The sequence below is a fragment of the Ovis canadensis genome, chromosome X (genome assembly GCF_042477335.2).
Source record: "Ovis canadensis isolate MfBH-ARS-UI-01 breed Bighorn chromosome X, ARS-UI_OviCan_v2, whole genome shotgun sequence".
NCBI lineage: Eukaryota > Metazoa > Chordata > Mammalia > Artiodactyla > Bovidae > Ovis > Ovis canadensis.
In genome coordinates this window covers 65430598-65454699 of record NC_091727.1, presented here as the reverse complement: position 1 = coordinate 65454699, position 24102 = coordinate 65430598, and the positions used below count along the sequence as shown (strand labels likewise).

General features: G+C 38.6%; 1 protein-coding gene across 11 annotated transcripts in view; it reads right to left on the bottom strand.

Moving 5' to 3' along the window:
- Positions 1-24102, bottom strand: part of TAF1 (TATA-box binding protein associated factor 1) — a 70023-nt gene that overhangs the window by 5442 nt on the left and 40479 nt on the right. For 4 of the 11 annotated variants that reach the window (XM_070291790.1, XM_070291791.1, XM_070291792.1 and 1 more), the window contains exons 33-37: positions 5979-6046; positions 5315-5431; positions 1462-1587; positions 581-682; positions 169-325 (exon numbers count right to left, since the gene is read on the bottom strand). In XM_070291790.1, coding sequence (XP_070147891.1) covers positions 169-325; positions 581-682; positions 1462-1587; positions 5315-5431; positions 5979-6046 — 570 coding nt within the window. Of the gene's footprint in view, positions 1-168; positions 326-580; positions 683-1461; positions 1588-5314; positions 5432-5978; positions 6047-7803; positions 8038-14197; positions 16580-24102 lie in introns of those variants that run through there. The other 7 variants (XM_070291794.1, XM_070291795.1, XM_070291800.1 and 4 more) reach the window with 4 other exon arrangements.

The following is a 24102-nucleotide window of genomic DNA, read 5'->3' as shown; positions in this document are numbered from 1 at the left end:
GTATTTTTTCACCTCTTCTAAGACCAATGAATTTAATCATCCTATGAGTGAATGCTCAGCACCCTGAGGTCTATTAATGGGACTTCAATAAAAGAATAGCTTTTGGTAACAGCATATGTGGCCCAGAGCTTCCTCTGAGCCCTGAGTGTGCTATGGTGAGCTATGTACCAGAGAAAGGATTATCTCCTTCTTCATCACTCCCAGCATCTTCCTCATCATCTTCTCCTTCAGACATAAGCAAATCCTCATACAGGACACTGGCTTGAGGCTGTTGCACAGTTCCTTCCTCTTCATCTGCAAGATCACCATCTGCATCTTCACCTTCCTAAATGAAACCAGTTGAGACCATTAACTGACCAAGTAAGAGACCAGAAGCCACCACCAGCCGCCCCCTTGCTGCCTTATAAGATATAATTTTGGTGGATAGATTTGGTCAGCTGGTTCCAAGGATTAAAGTCATACTGGGCCTCACTATAGAGACCCTATGGTGTCGCCTGGGGACTTGGCCTGTCCTGTACTTCTGGGGCACCTACCATATAAAGGTATAATGAAACCATAAGCTTTCTGTAAGCATACTCACTGGGGCTGGTGTCTTAGGTTTCCCATCCTCCTCCTCATCATCATACCCTTCAATATCTACATCAGAGTCTTCCTCGCCCAGCCTACCTCGGCCCTGGTGCATCTGAGTAAGGAACACAAATAGTACATCATTGAGGGACACGCCGGTAGGAGGAGTTAACCAGGGGCTCTCACCCAGGACAGATGCTCCTCCCTGATATCCCGGCCAACCCCACAGCTAGTGGGGGCTGTTACACAGCTCAAAGCATGTGCATTTTCCCCCATTCATTCTTTGGAAATCACAGGTAGGGTAAAAATTAAACCCAAAGAATAGGAAGGTCCTTGGTCTGTTATTAGTATAGCATCACAAGGAGACTTCCTTTCTAAACAAGCTTTCCCTAGCTTGTGTTGGACTCTTTGGGACAGAAAAACCCTCCTGGATTTTGCACTCGCCAGTGGAACCTTGACCGAGATCAGCTGATAAGATTTCTGGCTTCAGATCAGGAGTATCTGCTGATACCTCTAGAAAAGGCCAATTTAAAAAACTTAATTTTAAGAACAACTTTGATAACAGATGTACAGTAAAGTAGCAGGGCAATTATTTTGAACTATGTCTCTGAATGCAGCTGGTCTTTCCAGTCAGGCTACTCTGATGCCTCACACACTTTTCACACTTGTGTCTTAAGTTCTGCTGTGCCTGACTCTGCCCAAGATGACAGAAGACAAGCCAGTCACGTGACCTGCCACCATCCCACATTGGAATCACATTTCCAGGCTTTCACTCCCAGGGCCAAGGGGTCTGATCATCATCCTTGACACATGTCATATATCACCACCATCACTCATCCATCCCCTACCCCTAAGCATACTACCAATCTCACTAAGAGAAAAAGACTATCCTACCTGTGTCACCTGCTTTTCTGGAGTGGCAGTGGGAATATCCAGGACAGACATATTGCTCTCATCTTGAAATACAGAGGCATCTCGAGACATACTGAGGGATGTGTTGGTATCATACAAATCAGGAGGCTGTGGCACAAATCATACAACTTAGCTTCTATTTAGTAAAGGGAGTAAAAAATTTCAGAGAACTCCCCTTTAGTGCATTCACTGAAGAAAATGTCATGCAGAACAATCCATTTAAGGAAAAAAAAACCATAGTTTTGACACAGCGTTATGGGCAAGTTTTGGGGTATCTCACAAATCTTGTTCATTCTATCAAAGAGGCATCCGATGTATATGATCAGAAGCCTGAAGTAGAAAAGCATCCAAGCTATGGGACAATTCTATGTCCTAATAGCCTCTCTGGTCAATAACCTAATTTCTTCTAAGTGTGGTCTTATTGCTTTTAGGCCCAGGGCTCCACACCACTGCTATTCTGACTGTTTTGGTGTAGAGACATCTAAAATGGGATAAAGAAATGTCAATTCCAACCAGAACATGGAAAGGGGTAATAGCTTCTGAGCTCACTAGAGGATAATACGAGGCAAAATAGCATGGTGAAAAACCACGGACTTTGGAGTAAACTGCCCTAGGTTTGAGTCCTGGCTCCACCATTTGCTAGCTGACTAACTTAAACAAATAACTTAATGTCTCTAAATCTTAGTTTCAACTTTAAAACATGGATGGTAATATCCACCTCACATAGTTGTTGGGAAAATTAAGAGATGTGTATATATGCTCCTTACCCCATGCCTGGCAGTCAAAAAATTATAGCTCCCTTCCCTCTTCCCTCTCCTAAAGTGAAGAGGGATTTAGCAAATGGACTATTTAGTGAAAGGAGGGTGTGCGAAGTAGCTTCAGTCATGTCTGAGTCTTTGAGATCCTACTCTGTCCATAGGGATTCTCCAGGCAAGAATACTGGAGTTGGTTGCCATGCCCTCCTCCAGGGGATCTTCCTGATACAGGGATTGAACCCGAGTCTCTTATGTCTCCTACATTGACAGGTGGGTTCTTTACCACTAGCACCACCTGGGAAAGGAGGGCAAGAGGGACTAAAAATTAACAGGCTAGCAAAGCCTGCTCATTTAGGAAAGGGCTCTCTAAAAAGTTGGCTGAGGGTAGAAATATCACACAGTTATTAAAAATGTCTTCAAAGACCATTTAATGAAATAAAATGCTCATAATATAATGTGAAGTGAAAACAAGACACAAAATAATAATGACCAATTTCACATTATAAATGCACACACACGCACATTACAGATTTGAAGAAGCACACCAAAATGTTCACAGTGGTTTGGTTCTTTCTCAGCGGTGGACTTATTTTTAAGTAATTTATTTATTCTGTATGTTTCCCAATTTGTCACAATGAACATGTTACTATTATCAACAAAGAACCCACATATGTGTTACTTTGCTGTTGGTTTTGTTTTTAAAGCAAACAAGGCTGAACGGGAACAGGGTTCTGGAGAAAGGAAAAACTGAATTCAAAAGGATTACAAGTGCAGATAAAGTAGTTGTGGAACAAAAGAAGAGAAAATTAGGGAATGAAACACTATGTGGAAAAATATACAGCAAGCAATTTTAGATAACATGTCAAGCTGAATGTATAGTGCAATATAAGCTGGGTAGAAAGAGCTGAGTGAAAATACATTGATTACCACCCATTTAGAGGTGGCAGTAAAGTATGATTACTGTCATATTTCTACACAACAAAATTGTATTAAAAAGGCAAAGGCAAAGCACTCGCTCAGTCATGTCCGACTCTTTGCGACCCCATGGACTGTAGCCTATCAGGCTCCTCCGTCCGTGGGATTCTCCAGGCAAGAGTACTGGAGTGGGTTGCCATTTCCTTCTCCAGGAAATTTTCCCAACCCAGGGATCGAACCCGGGTCTCCCACATTGCAGGCAGACGCTTTACTGTCTGAGCCACCAGGGAAACTTACACACATTTTAATATTTAATAGCATTTGGGTTTGAGAGTAATATTAAGTAAGGACAATCACTCACATGCATCTTCCTCAGGTTCAGAGGTAATGAACTGGGCTTACTAAATGTGTATATATGAGTGAAGGCAATGATAAGAGAGTGAACTGGAATAATGAAGAGGCAATACCTATACCCTACTCTTACCAGGAGATCCTTTAACTGCACCAAACAGCTACTGCTCAGGAGGGAGCACAGTTGCCAGGTTTTCCTCAGCTATTTTTGAGACAGTATGGGAGGGGAAGGACTCACCACAGGGCTAGACTGATGCTGTCACAGACCAGAGCAAACCATATGCCGCTCTCCTGAGGAATGATGGCTAAAACCCAGGCTTTAACTTACCAGAAAGGGTCTGTGGAAGCTGCTGGGCCTATTAGCAAATAGGACCTTCCTGGGGAACATCACTCACCCAAGCCCCCTTGACCCAATCTGCCCACATACTCCTAGAGCTTTTCCTTGTTCTGGGCCTGGAGGAAGTATCTTAGGGCTCTTTGTATTTGGCCCCTCAGTGACCTAGGTTTTAGGGTGAAAGAGAGAGTAAAAGATAGATAGGGAGACTGTATGAATGAGATATAGACAGCAATTATCCAACAAAGATCACACAGGCTGCATTTATTAGTTCAGAGTGAAACCTGAGCAGAATGAAAAAGTTTTCCAGTGGGAATTGGGAGAAACTTGCATTAGAATATTTGTAAATTTGAAAGAACCTCTGAGAACCCTGTAGATCACTTTCATACACATAAGGAAATAAACATTTACTGAATGTCTACTGTGTGCTAGGCAAATGGCCTCATTTAATGTTTACAACAATCTTGAAAAGTACATTTTAGAGAAATGGAAACTGGATTAGAGGGGTCAACTTCCCAAAGTTCACAAAGCTAGATAGCAGCAGAGCTAAGACTGAAAGCCAGGACTGTTTTATACCAAACTTCATGTATTTTCCACTTTACCACAGTGCCTCCAACACAGTTATAGTCTGGTTAAGTCCTAGTCTTCAAATATGCTGGCCCTCTAAGAGTACAGTATAGATGAAATACTCTTAGCATATTCAAGGGTCAGATCAGAAAGACTAAAAATTTCTTATTAATCTTGTTCTCTAGTCTTTGACATGGAAATTTAAGAACATTATAAACATTACCTTCTTCATTTACAGGGAGAGAAAGTCAATCCAGGAAAATGGGTGATGTCTGAGCTACACTAAGACAATTCAGAGGGAATAATGTGGCCCATGTCTATACTCTTGGGATGTCACAGAACCCTAATGGGTGCTTCCCAGGTGGTGCTAGTGGTAAAGAACCCGCCTGCCAACACAGCAGATGTAGAGATGTGAGTTCGATACCTGGGTCAGGAAGATCCCCTGGAGGAGGAAATGGCCACCCACTCCAGTATTCCTGCCTGGAGAATCCCACAGACAGTAGAGCCTGGCGGGTTACAGTCCAAAGGGTCGCAAAGAGTTGGACACGACTAAAGCGACTTAGCACAGCATACACAGAACCCCAATGCTGGGGGCAAAGGAACTCCAGGGATTCAAGAGGATGCCTTTGGCCATGGTAGTCAGGAGTCTGGTACTCCTAAATACTGCCTAAATGACTAAGACCCCACCCCATTCATACATCCCACACCTGTCTCTTTTGGATCCAACAAGGCTACCAAGACCCATGGCCCTCACTCACCTTAGCCTTTGAGAAGACAAGAAAGCACACGAAAGGCATATGAAGAGGAAGGACAGAGAAGAAGGGTATCTCAGTAAATACATCTGTTAACATGCTCCCAATTTCCAAAATCAATAAGAAAACTATAAGAGGAAGTTTCTAGTCCTCAGACTTACCTGAGGTGTGTAAGGCCCTGGGGTCATTGGGTCCAAGCTTTCTAATTCTGCTTCCTCCAAAGCTGCTTCTTTAGCTGTACAAATATCCTTCTCAAGTTGAGTCAAATGCTCATCATACTGAGAAAGAAAAGTAGAGAATTCATTCAACATGTGTTTTAGACATTGAGCAGCAAACAAAAATCCCTGTCTTCATGGGAGGGAGGTTCAAGAGGGAGGGGACCATGTACATCTATGGCTAATTCATGTTGATGTATGGCAGAAATCAAACCAATGTTATAAAGTAATCATCAGTCAATTAAAGATAAATATAATTTAAAAAGTTAAAGATGAGCACAGAAAAATAAGTTTATAAAAACCACTTTCTGATGAACTTACTAAAGTGATGTCAGCCTGTGAAAAAAATCCCTGTCTTCATGAAGCTTCTATTCTCGTGGCAGGATACAACGATACATATGGTAATAAAGTAAATAATTATACACTTATTAAAAACATTTAGTGCTGGGTAAGAAAATAAAGCAGAGAAGGAATACAGACTGTGGGTTGAGGGTTGAGGTGGGATATTACATATTAAAAAAGGATAGGTAGAGAAGGCCTCCCTCAGCCCTAGGGAACAAAAGGGTTCCAAAAAGTTAGATCCTACAGGGACCTCCTCTTTTTCACTTACCTCAGTCAGTGTCTGGTAACAGATGTTCACAATCTCCTGAGCAGTCTTAGTATACTGACTTTCAGGCCCTATAAATGAAAAAAGAGAATGCCATTACTTTAGCTCCAGAAATGCACTTTCTGTCACCAGCAGTGGTATCCTCTTGTCCTGCTGCTGCTGCTGCTAAGTCGCTTCATTCGTGTCCGACTCTGTGCGACCCCACAGATGGCAGCCCATCAGGCTCCACTGTCCCTGGGATTCTCCAGGCAAGAACACTGGAGTGGGTTGCCATTTCCTTCTCCAGTGCATGAAAGTGAAAAGTGAAAGTGAAGTTGCTCAGTTGTGTCCGACTCTTAGCCTAGGTCCAAAAAATCATGCTTCAGCTTTAACTTGGGCTCTTGCTCTAATTTTGGAGGTGGAAAATTTCAAACACACACAAAACCAGAGACACTAACATAATGAACTCCCATGTACCTCTTACCCATCTTCAACGATTATCTATAAATGGTCAATCCTGTTTCATTTTACACACCAACTTTCACACTCTCCCCATATTCTGAAGCAAATTCTAGCATTTCATCCATAAATTGTTCACTATGTGTCTTAAAGGACTCTTTAAAAGAAATGAACATGGACAATTCTATAATGGTAGATACATGTCATTATACATCTGTCAAACCCATAAAATGTACAATATCCAGAGTGAACTCTAATGCAAACTATGGACTTTGGGTGCTAATGATGTAGATTCATCAGTTGCAACAAATGTATCCCTCTAGTGGGGGATGTGGATAACAGGGGAGGCTGTGCATGTGTAGGGGCACAGGGTACATGGGAATACTCTGTACCTTCTGTTCAATTTTGCTCTAACTGCTCTAAAAAATAAAATACAGTAACAACTATTGAAAAAACAATGACTGAGGATTTCCCTGGTGGTCCAGCGCCTAAGACTCCATGCTCCCAAAGCATGGGGCCTGGGTTTGATCTCTGGCTGGGGAACTGGACCCCATGTGCTGCAACAAAGAGCCTGCATGCCACAACTAAGACCCAGTGTAGCCAAATAAATAAATAAATGTTTTTTTTTAAATTAAAAAAAAACTATATTATACCTAAGGTAGCTAACAATAATTCTTTAACATTATTAAATGGCCAGTCAACATTCACATTTCCCCAATTGTTTTATAAATGCTCTTTTACATTTTTTTTTGGAATTATAATCCAAATAAGGTCCACACACTGCATTGGACAGATGTGTCTCTTTAAGTTAACCTACTGGGTGATTCTTAACCTAACTACACAGTTCCCCATACAGATTTTGTTATAAGTTGTAAATTGGTGACTTGCAGGTCTATCAGTTTTATTTGGCTCACAAAAAATCAGTTCAGGTGGTGATCAGTTTGTGATGTGAAGAAATATCAAATTATTGTATTATATACCTGGAACTAATATATTGTTGTAGGTCAATTATACTTCAATTTAAAAATCACTTCAGTCTGTGAAAACGGATTGAGCTGTGTATTCATACACTTCTGTATGTAAATTACACCTCAATTAAAAGCTTAAAAAGAGCTTAATTAGTTGGCAACATTTAACAATCAAGAGATTTCATATAAAAACCCAAATGTCTGGCTTCTCTCAAAAAATTAAAAGGTGGCAACACACGGTCAGCATTCTCATGCAGCACCAGTGGGCTGATCTGAGGAGCAGCTGCCTCTCTTAGATAAGGCATGTGTTTCACACAGTCCCTACCAGCTCTGCTTGTTTATGCCTGGAGCCTGAAAGCATCTGAGTTGTTATTCCCTGTCTTAAGTGCTTTATAATATTCTTTAATATACTATTTACTCACCTCCTCATTTGTAAAACAAATTTTTGAGTACCTCTAGGTGCCAGGCATAATACACAGACATGACTAAGATACAGACTATATCCTCAAGAAGCTTATGGTCTAGCACAGTGTGCATGTTAGTCACTCAGTTGTGTCCAACACTTTGCAACCCCATGGACTGTCGCCCTGCCACGCTCCTCTATCCATGGAATTCTCCAGGAGATCTTCCCAAGCCAGGGATCAAACCCAGGTCTCCTGAAATGAAGACAGAGTCTTTACTGTCTGAGCTGCCAGGGAGCCCAGTGAGACAGACTATAAACAAATGAGGTGATACAATGCAGTGAAAAAATACATAAGAGGGTTTAGTAGAGGCATACAGGAGGAAGTGACCAATGCTGGGATGGAAGAGGTAAAGAAGAATTAGGAAAGGCTTCATAGAGGAGGTGATCCTTGACTTAAACCTACTATTTATCAGGATGTAAAGTATAAAAAATATATCCCATGTGACATCTTCGTGCCATAACTACATAACTACTCTGAGTATTGTTATTAAGCTATTCTTCCCTGGTGGCTCAGCTGGTAAAGAATATTTCTGCAATGAGGAAGACCCAGGTTCGATCCCTAGATTGGGAAGATCCCCTGGAGAATGAAATGGCAACCCACTCCAGTATTCTTGCCTGGAGAATCCCATGGACAGAAGTGCATGGTGGGCTACAGTCCACAGAGTTGCAAAGAGCTGGACATGAGTGAGCGACTAACACTTTATATTTTTTATACAAACAAGTTGACTTAAGATTAAATTTCTCACAAGCATAGGTCCATCTATTCTTCACAAAAGATGTAAAATAAAGTTGTATCCTCACACAAGCTGCCTGTGCCAAACCAGAAGGAAAACTTAAGTCAACTAAAAGATATTCAGGACATAAAGACAGCCAGAGCTGGCTCACAGTCAGGAATAGTTTTGAGAGATAGGAGTCCACAGCTCAAGTTTCTGAGTTCTAATCTCCTAAAGCCACCAGTAGGTTGGTCCTCAAAGTACTGATGGAGACAGACTGCAAAAGTTATCATACAAGCTTTCATGCTGATTAGAAATGCATGATGCTAGAGAAAATAGGCTGCATACAAGTCACAGGCTTCCTTTACTGAGCAAGTACATCAGCAGCTTATGGCAGTATCCTGGCTCATACACCTACAAGAACCTGACTCATCGCTAAAATTCCAGCCTACAGATTAATTCAGCTCTTCAGTTCTGACACTGAAACATAAACCAACCCTTTCAATATCTCAATCTTCTCATTTATAATGCAGGGAAAAATTAATTTTATACATTTGCAAAGTCTTCTCCCTTAAACCACTTTAAAGATGTGACCTCTTCACTCCCCATTTTCTTTGCAACACATAACTCTAAAGAAATATCCACTAATAATACTCCAGAATATAAAAAATATACTTATTTATATAGTTAATACACTTCTCTATGTGTTTTAATTACTAGCTGTGTCTGTTCTCAGTTTTTGACAATCCACACTCTTAGGAGTTACAAGCGTTTCAGCTACTTAACTCTACATATATGAAAAGTAACACTGAAGTATTTTTTAATGTTTTTTTTTGGTATCCTTTTATTGTAACCTTTTATTTTGTATTGATGTATAGCCAATTAGCAATATTGTGATAGTCTCAGGTGAACACTGAAGGGATCCAGTCATACATATACATGTATCCATTCTCCCCCAAACTTCCCTCCCATCCAGGCTGCCAGGTAATATTGAGCAGAGCTCCACAGCACTGAAGTATTTTTGATGAAAGATAGAGGCAGAGTTGGCAAACCACTGTTACCACCACCGAAAAAGGATAAAAATACCCAGATATCTATACTTATACCAGAAATTCTTGAATGGGGTGGTAATGAGAGATCCATGAACCCCCTGAAACTGCAAACAGAATTTTGTATGTAATATGTATTTTTTTGAGTAGAAGATCCACGCTTTTCCATCAGATTCTCAAAGGGGTCCATAACCACCTCCATAAAGCTAAAAATTGTGCTCTATATTCTGCAGTAATCAGGTGCTTACTAAAAGTAGGATGATCAGCTTTAGGTTTCACAGCTAAGGAAGAAAAGAGTCATCCAGTGAAAAGACATACACAGACAACAAGGCCTCTGTGGGAACAATAAAGATGCTGGGGCTATTGTGGGGGAGAAGAGAGTAAATAGAAACTGAGTTTCAATTTCCCAGTCCCTAAAGAATTACTATACAGAAAATCAGAATTTAGCAAGAATAACTTCCAGAATGAAACAAAAATGAATATGAAAGATAAGGCTGTCTATGAATTACCACTGTGTCTTATAAGAGAACAAGTGACCCATTTGCAAAAAAGAAATGTTTCTGTTTGTAAAAAAGAAAAGTTTTGTTTTTCTTCTCTCTCCTTATTTAGTAAATCATGGCAAAGCAGCTGCAAATGTAAAAACATATATTTATATTTATACTTTGCCTCATTCATAAGGACTGGCAGTGGCCTACAGAATCATATGTAATTCAAATTCAATGTCCCTAAATAGTGATAATTCCAGTGACAGCTTTGGAAAGTTGATACTTTACTAAAATCAAAGACAATTCCTTTTGTCATTTCTAACTTAATTTCACTCTTTAGTAATGTCAGGAGAAGAAAGCTACAAGCTTTGTAGTTCTAGTAGTGAGATAGCAAACAAATATTACTGCTATCTAAAAGGTTTCAGAGAAAAAATACCATTAAAGTTAAAAAATAAAATCTCAGTAGCAGTAGAAAGCTTTAAAATCAGTGCCAGATTTAATATATATATATAAACACTCACATATTTTTTATTGAGGCATAGTTAAGTTACAACATAGTAATTCAAAATTTTTATACATTATATTCCCTTTAGTTATAAAATACTGGCTAATATTCCCTGTGCTATACAATATATCCTTGTACCTTTTTTATACATAGTAGAAGCCACAGTATTTTTTTAATTGAAGTATAGTTGATTTATAACATTGTGATAGTTTTAGGTAACAGCAAGTGATTCATTTATTTATATACATTCTTTTACAGGTTCTTTTTCATTATTGGTTTTTATAAGATATTGAATATATTAATAGTTTCCGATATTTAGCTATTTTACATATAGCAATGTGTATCTATTAATTTCAAACACCTAATTTATCCCTTCTTCCACCTTTCCCCTTTGGTAATTGTAAGTTTGTTTTCTTTTTTTAATGTTTTATTTATTTATTGACTGTGCTGAGTCTTTGCTGCTGCAAGAGGCTTTCTCTATTCATGGTGCATGGGCTTCTCGTTGTGGTAGGTTCTTTATTGCAGAGCACAGGGTCCAGAGCATGCAGCCTTGGTAGTTGTGGCACACAGGCTTAGTTGCCCCATGGCATGTAGGATCTTCCTGGACCAGGGACTGAACTCGTGTGCCCTGCATTGGCAGGCTGATTCTTAACCACTGGGCTACCAGGGAAGCCCTGTAAGTTTGTTTTCTATGTCTGTGAGTCTATTTCTATTTTGTAAATAAGTTCTTTTGTATCACTTTAGATTTCACATATAAGTAGTATCATATGATTCTTTTTTATGGTTGAGTGATATTCCATTGTGCGTGTCTGTGTAAATTCTTTTTTTATTCATTCATCTGTTGATGGACATTTAAGTTGATTCCATATCTTGGCTGTTGTAAACAGTGCTACTATAAACACTGGGGTGCATATATCTTTTTGAATTAGAGTTTTCATCTTTTCCAGACAAATGCCTAGGAGTACAACTGCTGGATCATATGTAACTCTATTCTCATTTATTCTTTTTTTAAAAAAAAATTTTATTGGAGTATAGCTGCTTTACAGTGTTGTGTTAGTTTCTGCTGTACAACAAAATGAATCAGCTATATGTATACATATATGTCCTCTTTTTTGGATTTCCTTCCCATTTAAGGTCACCACTGAACATTGAGTAGAATTTCCTGTGCTATACAGGTTCTCATTAGTTATTTTATACATAGTATCAATACTGTATATATGTCAATTCCAATCTCCCAATTCATCCTACCTTGCCCTTCCCCCCATTCCCCTCTGGTATCCATATGTTTGTTCTCTAAGTCTGTGTTTCTATTTCTGCTTTGCAAACTAGTTTATTTTTAGTTTTTAAGGAATCTCCATACTGTTATCCATAATCAGCAGCCACAGCAGTTTTAAAAGCAAAGTAGAAATTCAATTTTTTTTCTGAAGCATTCATAATGCTATACAGTTCATTCTTTTGCCTTTTTGAGTCATATAGAAACAGAATTTACTTAAACAATATCACATACTTAGATGAATGAAAAATTGTCCACAACAATGTCAAGTGAAAATTGTACAACCAAATATATGCTTTCATTTGTTTAAAAAAAAAAAAAAGGAAAGAAAGAAAGAAAAAAAATATGGTATGTATAAAAAAGGCCCAGATGCTTCACACCAAACCCAACGGTACTCTGGAGAACAGGATGGGGAAAGGGGAAGGACAGGGAGATTTTTCCTTTTCACTTTATACAATTTTATATGGTTTTATTTTTTTAAACTTTTTAGCATGGGAAATTTCAGTTTAAGTTATATACTTGAATTTTACAGACATAATTTGGCAAAGACTTTAAAATACTGATAATCCCAGAGCTGGAGAGGTTGTAGGGAAACAGACATTCTCCTTCACTGTCATTTTTATTATAAACAGGCGCAACCCTTTTAGAACACAATTTTAGAACATCTATCAAAATTTCCTACAAATGTACAAGGATATCAATTATGATACAAATATACATGCTATGGAATACATTAAAAAGAATGATAGAGATTTCTATGTACCAACAATAAGATAGGATCAGTAAAGACGTTAATTCTCTCTAAATTGATCTATAGGTTTAACTCAATTCCTATTAAAATTCCAGCAAGACTTTTTTTGTAGATATAGACAAAATACTTCTAAAATTTATGTGGAAAGGGAGAATAAGAACACAATTTATAATAAGAATAAAGTGAGAGGAATCACTCTACCTGATGATAACATTTACAGTAGCTTAGCTACAGTAATCACGGCAGTGTGCAGAGGGATAGGTCAGTGGAACAAAATAAACCCAGAAACAGACCCATGCATTTAGCTGATTTTTCACAAAGGTGCTCAGAGCAATTTACTGAAGTAAGAATAGTCTTCTCAACAAACAGTAATGGAACAGTAGAACATCCACTGGCAAAAAGAAAATGAACCTCAATCTAAATCTCATATTGTATATAAATTCAAAATGGATCATGGATTTAAATGTACAACACTAAAACTATAAACTTTTAGAAAAGAAAATATAAGAGGGCTTCCCTGGTGGCTCAGAGGTAAAGAATCCACCTGCCAATGCAGGAGACACGGGTTTGATCCCCAATCTGGGAAGATCCCACATGCTGCAGAGCAGCTAAGCCCATGACTGCAACTACTGAGTCTGTGCTCTCAAGTCTGGGAACCCCAACTACAGAGCCCATGCGCTGCAACTACTGAAGCCCAAGAGCCCCAGAGCCTCTGCTCTGCAACAAGAGAAGCCACCACAATGAGAAGCCTGCACACTGCAACTAGAGAGCTGCCCCCACTAGCCACAACTAGAGAAAAGCCTGCACAGCAACGAAGACCTCGCAGAGCCAGGAATAAATAAGTAAATAAATAATAAAACTTTTTTTAAAAAGAAGATATAAGAGAAAACCTTTGTGATCCTGGGTAAAGCAACAACTCCTTAGAGACGTACCAGGAGCACAATGCAAAAAGAAAGAACTGATAAATTGGATTTCATCAAAATTAAGCATTTCTGTTCTTCCAAAAATACTGTCCAAAGACTGAAAAGATACAGACTAGAAAAATTCTTTGTAAATCATATATCTAATAAAGGAAGTGTACCTAGAATACATAAAGAAACCTTAAAACTCATTAATCATAAGAAAACAATGCAATTAAAACTGGGACAGGACTTCTCTCGTGGCTCAGTGGTAAAGAATCCGCCTGCCAATGCAGGAGACATGTGTTTGATCCCAAGTCCCAGAAGATCCCATATGCAGTGGAGCAACTAAGCCAATACACCATAACTACTGAGCCCACGTGCTGAAACTACAGAAGCCCACACACTCCAGAGCCTGTGCTCCACAACAAGAGAAGCCACCACAATGACAAGCTTGCACACCACAACTAGACAGTGGACCCCACTCGCCATAACTGGAGAAAAGCCCGAGCAGCAACAAAGACCCAGCACAGCCAAAAAAAAAAACCACACACACACACACCTGGGGCAAAGAAACAGATACTTCACCAAAGAAAATACATGGGTGGTAAATATGCACATGAAAAGATATTTAATATCAATAGCCATTAGGGTAATGCAAAGTAAAAACACAATGAGAAAGATGAACAGATACAATTTATTTAAATAGTGGTAATACTAAATACTGCAGAGAAACTGTATGATTCCTTCATTGCTGGAAGAAATGCAAAATGGTATAGGCATTCTGGAAAAGAGTATAGCAGTTTCTCACAAGACTACACATATATCTACCATCTCATTCTTGGGCGTTTATCTCAGAGAAAGGAAAATTTACATTCATACAAAATCTTGTACACGAATGTTCATACCAGCTTTATTCACAATGGCAAAATACTGGAGAACTGAATATCTTTCAATGACTGAATGGCTGAACAAACTTCTGGTATGATGAACACTACTCAACAACTTAAAACATGAACTACTGACACATACAATAATTTGAATGGATCTCAAGAATTATGCTTAGTGAAAAGGTCAATCTCAAAAATATTGTACTATTCTTTATATAAGATGCTCAAGTATCAAGAGTATAGAGATGGAAAACAGCTAGGTGGTTGCCAGGGAACAAGGAGAAAGGTGCGTGCACGTGGAGGGACAGGAATACAAAGAGGTTATCATCAGGGAGTTCTTTTGTGATGACAGACCAGTTCTAAACCTTGATTGTGGTGGTTAGGTGATGGCATAAAACTGCATAAAAAATACACATGCACAGATGAATATAGATTTTTTTTCAAGGTGCAAACTGAATAAGGTCTGTAATCTAGTTAATGATGATGCATCAATTTCCTGATTTTGATATTGAGCCACAGTTATCTAAGATGTTGCCACTGGAGGAAGGTATATAAAGGGTATACAGGTCTCTATAGACTATTTTTGTAATTTCTTGAGTCTAAAATTATTTCAAAATAGAAGCTTAAAAAAAGAGGATCGGGATATATTCATGAACAAAGAGAGCAAATTACAGAATAATTATCTATAAAAATGTTCATTGTTGCCAAAAGAAAAAAAAAGACAAAAGTTAAACTAATGTGTAATTATTTACCATGTTTTGAGTCAAGTACAGAAAACAGAATAAAAGGATATACACCAAACTGTTACCTCTAGGGAATAAAACCACAGAAATAGGAATGTGCAGGTAGGAAGAAGCTTTTCTCTTCTTTTTCAGGAGAAGGAAAAGATTTATTACTTGCAGCAAGTAAGAACACTGGGGATCTTTCCCAAAGCAGTGTCTCCAGAAGTTTTAATATTTAATTCTATTTCTGTATCATTTGACCTTTTTTATAAGAAGTATGAATTATTAAAGAGGTCTGTTGTTTAGTCGCTCAGCTATTCCAGCTCTTCATGACCCCATGGACCATCATGGGATTTTCCAGGCAAGAATACTGGAGTGGGTTGCCATTTCCCTCTCCAATTAAAGAGGTCTATTTGACAAAAATGCAAATGACAGGTTAGAAAGAGGTAAGTCTAGAAGTCTAGGCTGGGATATTGGCTAGGTGACTATTTATTGTAATAATTTAGGCAAAATATAATGAGGGGTTTAGTGATATGCTAGAAGTCAGGGATTTATTCAACAGGAAGAATCAAAAATAACTCTGAGGTTTCCAGCTGCGACTCAGTGATGCTCAGTTCAGTTCAGTTCAGTCGCTCAGTCGTGTCTGACTTTGCAACCCCATGGACTGCAGCACACCACGCTTCCCTGTGATCACCAACTCCCGGAGTTCACCCAAACTCACGTCCATCAAGTTGGTGATACCATCCAGCCATTTCATCCTCTGTCGTCCCCTTCTCCTCCTGCCCCCAATCCCTCCCAGTATCAGAGTCTTTTCCAATGAGTCAACTCTTCGCATGAGGTGGCCAAAGTATTGGAGTTTCAGCTTTAGCGTCAGTCCTTCCAATGGACACCCAGGACTGATCTCCTTTAGGATGGACTGGCTGGATCTCCTTGCTGTCCAAGGGACTCTTAAGAGTCTTCTCCAACACCACAGTTCAAAAGCATCAATTCTTCGGCGGTCAGCTTTCTTTATAGTTCAACTCTCGCATCCATACATGACCACTGGAAAAACCACAGCCTTGACTAGATGGACCTTTGTTGGCAAAGTAATCTCTCTGCTTTTTAATATGCTGTCTAGGTTGGTCATAACTTTACTTCCAAGGAGCAAGGGTCTTTTAATTTCATGGCTGCAGTCACCATCTGCAGTGATTTTGGAGTCCAGGAAAATAAAGTCAGCCAATTTTTCCACTGTTTCCCCATCTATTTCCCATGAAGTGATGGGACCAGATGCCATGACCTTAGTTTTCTGAATGTTGAGCTTTAAGCCAACTTTTTCACTCTCCTCTTTCACTTTCATCAAGAGGCTTTTTAGTTCCTCTTCACTTTCTGCCATAAGGGTGGTGTCATCTGCATATCTGAGGTTATTGATATTTCTCCCGGCATGATGCTAGTAACTCATTAAATCCAGACTGGAAACAGTAAAGGAGTGAGTCAAGTAAAGGACAGAGGGAGAAAGTTGGAATAGAGAAGGATAGTAAAATATTCAGTTTGAAGCATGTTTCAAGTTCCACTGGGACATCCAAGAGGAAATGTTCAGCAGGTGGTTGGGATATATATAGATCTTTGCCCAGAATAGAGTTGAGAGTCATCAGAAAGAGGTGGTGGTTAAACTTGTAGTAACAGGCAGAATAACATTCAGTAAAGGAGACTGAAAAGTAATGGTCTAAGAGGTAAGAGGAAAGTAAGAGCTGAAAGTTGTCATGAAGCCAGTCATACTATAATTTCAAGGAAGAAATGCTCAATGATGTCTAAGAGTGGGGTGAGGTAAAGATAAGGACTGGAAAGTGCCCACTATACCTGGCAATTATGTGATCCTGTTCACTTGGTATGCTTGGCAGGGTAGAAACTAGATTAAAGCTGAGTGAGACATGAATGGCAGGTAAAGAATAGGAGAGACACATTACATGTTCATTAAAAAAGAAAAAAAAAAGAAATTCTGATCCATGCTACAACATGGATGGTTGAACCTTGGAAGCATTATGCAAAGTGAAATAAAAGCCAGATACAAAAGGACAAATATTCTATTTATTGTATGAGTCTACTCATATGAGGTACCTAGAAGAGGCAAATTCACTGAAAGAAAGTAGAATAGAGTTTACCAAGAACTGGGGGAATGGGAGAATGGGGATACTGAGTTTCTGTTTGGGATAAAGAAATGGTTCTGGGAACCGATAGTGGTGATGGTTGCACAACATTATGAATGTACTTAATGCCAGCAAATTGTAAACTTAAAAATGGTTGAAAAGGTAAATTTTCATGTCATGTATATTTTACCACAATAAAAACAAACAAAAAGTCAGCTATGAAAAGAATGGATGGCAGCAAGTGGCTGAAGCAATATCAAAAGAGATTTTATTCTCTTTAATTATGTGAGACTTAACCTCTATGTAGGAATACTTATACCTTGGCCCCAAGCTAAGGAAAGTTGTTGACAGAAAAAAAGAACCTTAATATTTATTAATGGCCAAACTTACAGACTTAGAAACTAGTATACAAAAATACTTTAAGCATTATATTAACCTGTTAACAATACTATTTTTCAAACTGATTGAAACCTTTAGATTTAATAACCACTTTGCAGGAGGGGAGCACATGTACAATAGTGCAAAACTTTTAAATTAGCCAGGAATAAACTCAACAACAAAAAAAGTAGATGCTCAATAGCAATAAAAACTATAAAATATATAGAAATAAACAAAAGATGCCTAGAAATTATACAACATAACCTAAAAGTCTTTACTGACAAAGGTAAAAGAACATGTGAATAAATGAAGAAACATGAGCTTCTAGATGGAGAAACATATTACAAAGATATACATTCTCTTCAAATTAATCCATAAATTAAAATAAGATTTCAAAATTATCTGTCTGTCACTGACAAGTTAGAATTTAACAAAATGATCCTAGAGTTTATTTAGGCTAATTGGGGAAAGATAGTCACATCAGAGGAATTTAAAATTATACAGTCTGAATGATAATCAGAGACACTATCTGGTGATAATAGTGTAGATTAGATAAACAAATAAATAAAACAGAATGCTCCAAAATAGGTTAAAGAATATATAAGAATCTACTACATGATAAAGGTAGCATTTTGTACTAATGTACAAACGGACAGACCATTCCGTAAGTACAACTTGGACACTTTGGCTAATTCTTTGGAAGAGAAAATAAGTTAGATATTTACCTTATGTCTTAGATTCTATTTTTAAAAATCAGTAAATGTTTAAATACTATACATATTAGAAGAAAATATAGTTGGTTATCTCAGAGTAGGGAAGGTCTTTTAAACAATTATACAGAAATCTAAACAGCAAAGACTGATAAATGTAACTACATAAAAATGAAATTTCTATGTCAGAAAATACAATACACCTAAAGACCTTCTTGGGCACAACAGAGTAATTGCTATTGAATTAGTCTTCCCACTGTAACCAGAAAACTGCAAAAAAAAAACAAATGAAATAACTGTTTCTGACCAGGAAGTATAGGACTGTCATTTTGGAGAGAAAGGAAATAAAGGAAGTGAGCCCTACAATTGTCCTTGGCTTTCTGCTGAATCCAAGAAAAGCACAGCAGTCTGACTAAGCCATAGAAACAGATACTGGAGTTTGAGGAGGCTAGAACAGTTAGAAATTGCAGGACAGAACTGGAGAGGCGGGAACTCCACAGACAATCTAAGATCTGCAGAAAAGCTCTTAAATCTTTGGCTGAATGCTAAGCTGCACGTGTGTATATGATGAGCTCTACAAAAGAGTCCTATACACAGAACTATTAGAGATCACACAGGGTTGGGAGTTACTCAAACAAAAGTGTAGAAAAAAACTTCCCTGGAGATTTTTTGGGTAAATTTATTGTTTTATCTAATCTAGATTGTAGGGTCCTGCTGAACATTCTAAAACTTCAGGCACTGAGATTTTATGATATGTGATCTACTTATCATAGGTATGATGGTTTCTTATTAATTTTTGGTTTGAAGAACACTGGAGGAAGAACTTGTTAGGAAATTCTTTGGGAAAAGGGGTTTCATCACGAATAGTTTGGCATCATCTATTTGTACAGACTATGCGGGCATGCGTGAGTGCTCAGTCATGTCCAACTCTCTGCAACCCCATTGACTGTAGTCCGCCAGGCTCCTCTGTCCATGGGATTCTCCAGGCAAGGATATTGGAGTGGGTTGCCATGCATTCCTCCAGGGGATCTTCCCGACCCAAGGATCAAACTTGTGTCTCCTGTCTCCTGCATTGGCAGGTGGATTCTTTACCACTGAGCCACCTGGGAAGCCCACAGACTATGCAGTTTATCTTAAATTTAATCAAACATTAAGTACTAAGGCCTCTGCCAACTACTTTACGGTTTTGCTAAGACTGGTATAAAGTTTGGGTTGTGTTTTTCAGACAGGATTTCTTTATCTGTATCATTCTCACTGACATGGAATGTTATGTGACTTTTAAGACTATTGTGAATAGTTCTAATCCCAAGTTTTGGGTTTCTCTGATTATGAATGTTCCTTCAAATGTAATCTGAACATGAACAGAGGCTCTGCGATTGATTCAGCACCTATGTGGTAGCTGAACAGACCCCCTAGAGGCTTGAACACTAGTGCGCAGTCTATCACCACCACCTCGAGTACAAGACCTGAGTCCTCCAACTGCATACTTGTAGGTGAAGTATCACTTGTTGCTTGATGATCCTAACCTTAGTGCTAAGCATTCTAGCTATGTACAACTTAGCTCATATGTTATACACATGATAATGAAAGTATGTAAAATGCTATAGAAATATGCCATATGCAATGTGGTATGTGTGAAGAATTTGAATGGAAAGGGTCAAAATAATGTTAACCAGAGATACCATTCTACTAACTTTGCTAGAAAATTTTTTGAAATCAAAATGTTAAAGCAGGGAATAGATTCCACATGGACTTTATTACTATTAATTAGAAATAGAGGCAGGTTCATATCTGGCCAAACCAACACAGTTTTAAATAAAAGCATTATTTTGTATATAGTACCTGATGGTAGGAAACATCTCATTATCTGCCTTCAACTCCATTATGGATATCCTTTTAGCATACAAAAAAGATCACATTTCTTATCTCATACTCTCACCCACTGGTTAAGGATAAGGGGAAGACAGCCTTCTAGACTGTCTACTGCTGCTACCAAATTATCATTTACTTCCCCTTGGGGAAAAAAAAAATTCCTCCTACTTTGAGGCTTGTTCTCTACCATGCCAGAGGTTGAAAACGAGTTGCCTTGGAGCTAGATTTGGCCGGTAGATAGATGTTTTTATTTGGCTTTCAGAGTTAAAAATTTTTTCTAAACTATTTGCAAATATGTAAAAATGGGAAATGTCACAGGTACACAAAATCCAGATTTTTAGCTTCTCCTGAAAAATTAAGATACCAAGTGACATGGATACTCATTTCCTTAGGAAACAATCAGATGCAGTAAAGTACAAGCTTCTTTAGATGGAATATACATACTCTTCCAGTTTACCTCAATCCACACTTGGCCCACTGCAACTCATTTACATTACTAGCCTGGCTCCTATAGGCCACTTGAGTTTGAGATCTCTGCTCTTCACCTTTACTCACCATCATTAACCAACTCACATTCACCAAGGACTTATACACCTGGCACAATCTTCTTGGCGCCAAATCCCTCTCCACTATGATGGGTTACTCTACCTATCCAAAATCCTTGTAAATCTTCATGCCAATGGTTTGCACCTCCATTCCAGCCAAACATATCCATGGCTATATCTAGAATGCTGTCTTTACTGTTTAACCTCTGAAAGTTTCAATTCCAATATCCTACATTTCCTTATCACAGCCTTGTATCTGTCCAGTCTCTTCATTCTCTCTCTCATCCAAAGGAAACTTGCATCCCCATTAAATCCTGTCTCTATCAGGCCTCTCCTAACTTTAGCTCAAAAACTAAGGCAATGTACAGCAGTATACAAAAGTAAGCTATAGGACTGTTGTTATTTATCTTTCTTCACCAGGAGGTGGGGGTGGGGGGATTTAAAATAACTTGGTAAGAAATTTGAAACATGTTAAACTATAACAGATTTTCCCTAATACAAAATTTGTATTAATTCAAACCTTTATCTACATTTCTCTTCAAATTCTCTCTCCCACCACCTCACTCATTCTTAGCAAAAGACCGTTTGCTATTTTGCAGAGAAAATGAGACACTACTGGGCAGAAACATTCTCAATGTATATATTCCCATTCTCACAGGGATCTTATCTCATATTCTTTATTTTCTTCTCTTTCATCTATACAAAGATCCCCTCTGTCCAACTGACTTGTCCCTTCTAACACATTGATTACAGTCTTCCTTCTTCCCTTCTTAGGCAAATTTCACCCTCCACTTTTTAAATTCTCATTCACTCATATCCTCTGTAGTCTGGCTTTTGATTCTACCACTGCACTGAACTAGCTCTTCTAATGACCATTCTCTTTGGTCTTCTCTGTAGCACTTGATCTGTTGGCCATTTTCCTATTCTCTAGGTTTCTAGAGCATTACTCTCTTCTGGTTTTCATTTTTTTTTCATCCTGGTCACTCCCCAGTATTCTCCACCCTATCCCTTAAATGCTGGTTTGGTATCTGTCAAATATACTCTCATCCTACATTCTCTCTTAACGGTGGTTCTTAACCTTTTTGGGTCACATATAACTTTTGAAAATCTGATAAAGCTATGGTCTTTCTACCCAGAAAGACATACAAGTGTATTTCAGCTACAGCATCAGGGGGTTCAAGGAATGTACCTGACTCCCTATTTGAACTCATCCACTTATATTTTTATATGCTGATGATTTGAAAAAATATCCATATATACAAACAGTACAGACTTCTCTTCTGAGCTCTGGACCTCTATTATCTACTCAAAGTCTTTACTTGGATATCCTACCTCAATACAACACAGCCCAAATTGAACTCTACCACTTTTCCTCCAAAACTACTCCTCCTTTATTTCCTATTATAGTCAGCCCTCTGTAACCATGGGTTCCACAATGATGGAATCATTGGGCAAAAACATTTGTGAAAAAAATTTCAGAAAGTTCCAAATTGCAAAACTTGATTTTTCTGCACACTGGAAACTATTTACATTGTATTTATAACTATTTACATAGCATTTACATTGTATAGGTATTGTAAGTAATCTAGAGATGATTTAAAGTATATGGGAGAATGTGTGACAGTTAGATGCAGATACTATGCCAATTTATAAGTGACTTGAGCATCTACAGATTTTGGTATCCCTGGGAGTCTGGACATCGAGGGACGACTATATTAGTCAATGATACCACCAGTTTGCCCAAGTCAGAATTCTGAATGTCATCTGACTTATTCACCCTTCCAAAAACCAGATTTTTTAAATTAACAGAAGTACTTCATTCTCAATTAAAAAAAATTCAAACACCTAAGTACAAAAAAGCATAAAGTGAAGATTATCCTCCACCTCTCCCTTTAGTAATTCTGCCTTATGACAACAATTGAACTAAACAGTGACTGAGCCCTTTAGATGGGCTTTTCAGTTCATCATTACTACTGAGCCCATTTCACTCATTTATGTTACCTGTCTGGCCTCCATAGGATCTAAATTTACAAATCCTTCTGTATATACTGTTGAGTGATCTAGTTTACATCAATACATATCTTGGATATATTTGGGTATCAGCATATACAAGATACAGCTTTATTTGTTAGCTAATCTACTATTCTGATGGCTAAACAGTATGTACCACAGTTTAACTATTAATAATTTCTTATTGTTGGATATTTTAGAATGCTGTTTTCTTAATTACAAAGTTGCAGTTACAACCATATGTACATTTGCACATATGTCTTTGCAAACTTGTATGAATATTCCTTTGAGATGAACTTGCTTAGTCAAAGGGAATATACATTTATTGTCCTCTAAAAAGTTTATACCAATTTATGTTTTCACCAAGAAAACAGGAGTACTTGGCATCATTTTTAATTCTCCCTGTCCTTTACCTTGGAGAAGGCAATGGCAACCTACTCCAGTACTCTTGCCTGGAAAATCCCATGGATGGAGGAGCCTGGTAGAGTGCAGTCTATGGGGTCGTGAAGAGTCGGACACGACTGAGCAACTTCACTTTCACGCATTGGAGAAGGAAATGGCAACCCACTCCAGTGTTCTTGCCTGGAGAATCCCAGGGACGGGAGAGCCTGGTGGGCTGCCGTCTACGGGGTCGCACACGACTGAAGTGACTTAGCAGCAGTCCTTTACCTATACCCTCAATTTCCAACCATTTATGAAGGTTATCAATTCTATTTCCTCAGTATCCTTACCATCTGTCCCCATCTTTCCATTTTTATTGCTTCATAACTTATTTCAAGCTCTCAGTGCTTTAACTTGGATGGTTGTCAATAGTTTCTTTATTGGTGATTTGTCCTTTTAAAGGCTTAGTGAGTCATACTAGGCACCTTTCATGATTTGGCCCCACCTAACTTCATTGGAAGGACTGATGCTAAAGCTGAAACTCCAATACTTTGGCCACCTCATGCGAAGAGTTGACTCACTGGAAAAGAGTCTGATGCTGGGAGGGATTGGGGGCAGGAGGAGAAGGGGACGACAGAGGATGAGATGGCTGGATGGCATCACTGACTCGATGGACGTCAGTCTAAGTGAACTCCGGGAGTTGGTGATGGGCAGGGGGGCCTGGTGTGCTGTGATTCATGGGGTCGCAAAGAGTTGGACACGACTGAGTGACTGAACTGAACTGAACTTTAAAAACACCTTTATTAACACCCAAACTAGCTCCCACTCTGCACCATACCCAAACTCAACTTTTTGCACTTCCCTGTCCAAGGTGCTCTCATCTTTCTAGCATTTGCACTCTCTATCTGGAAGTTCTTCCCTACCTTTCTCCACTTGACTATCTGCTCAGCAC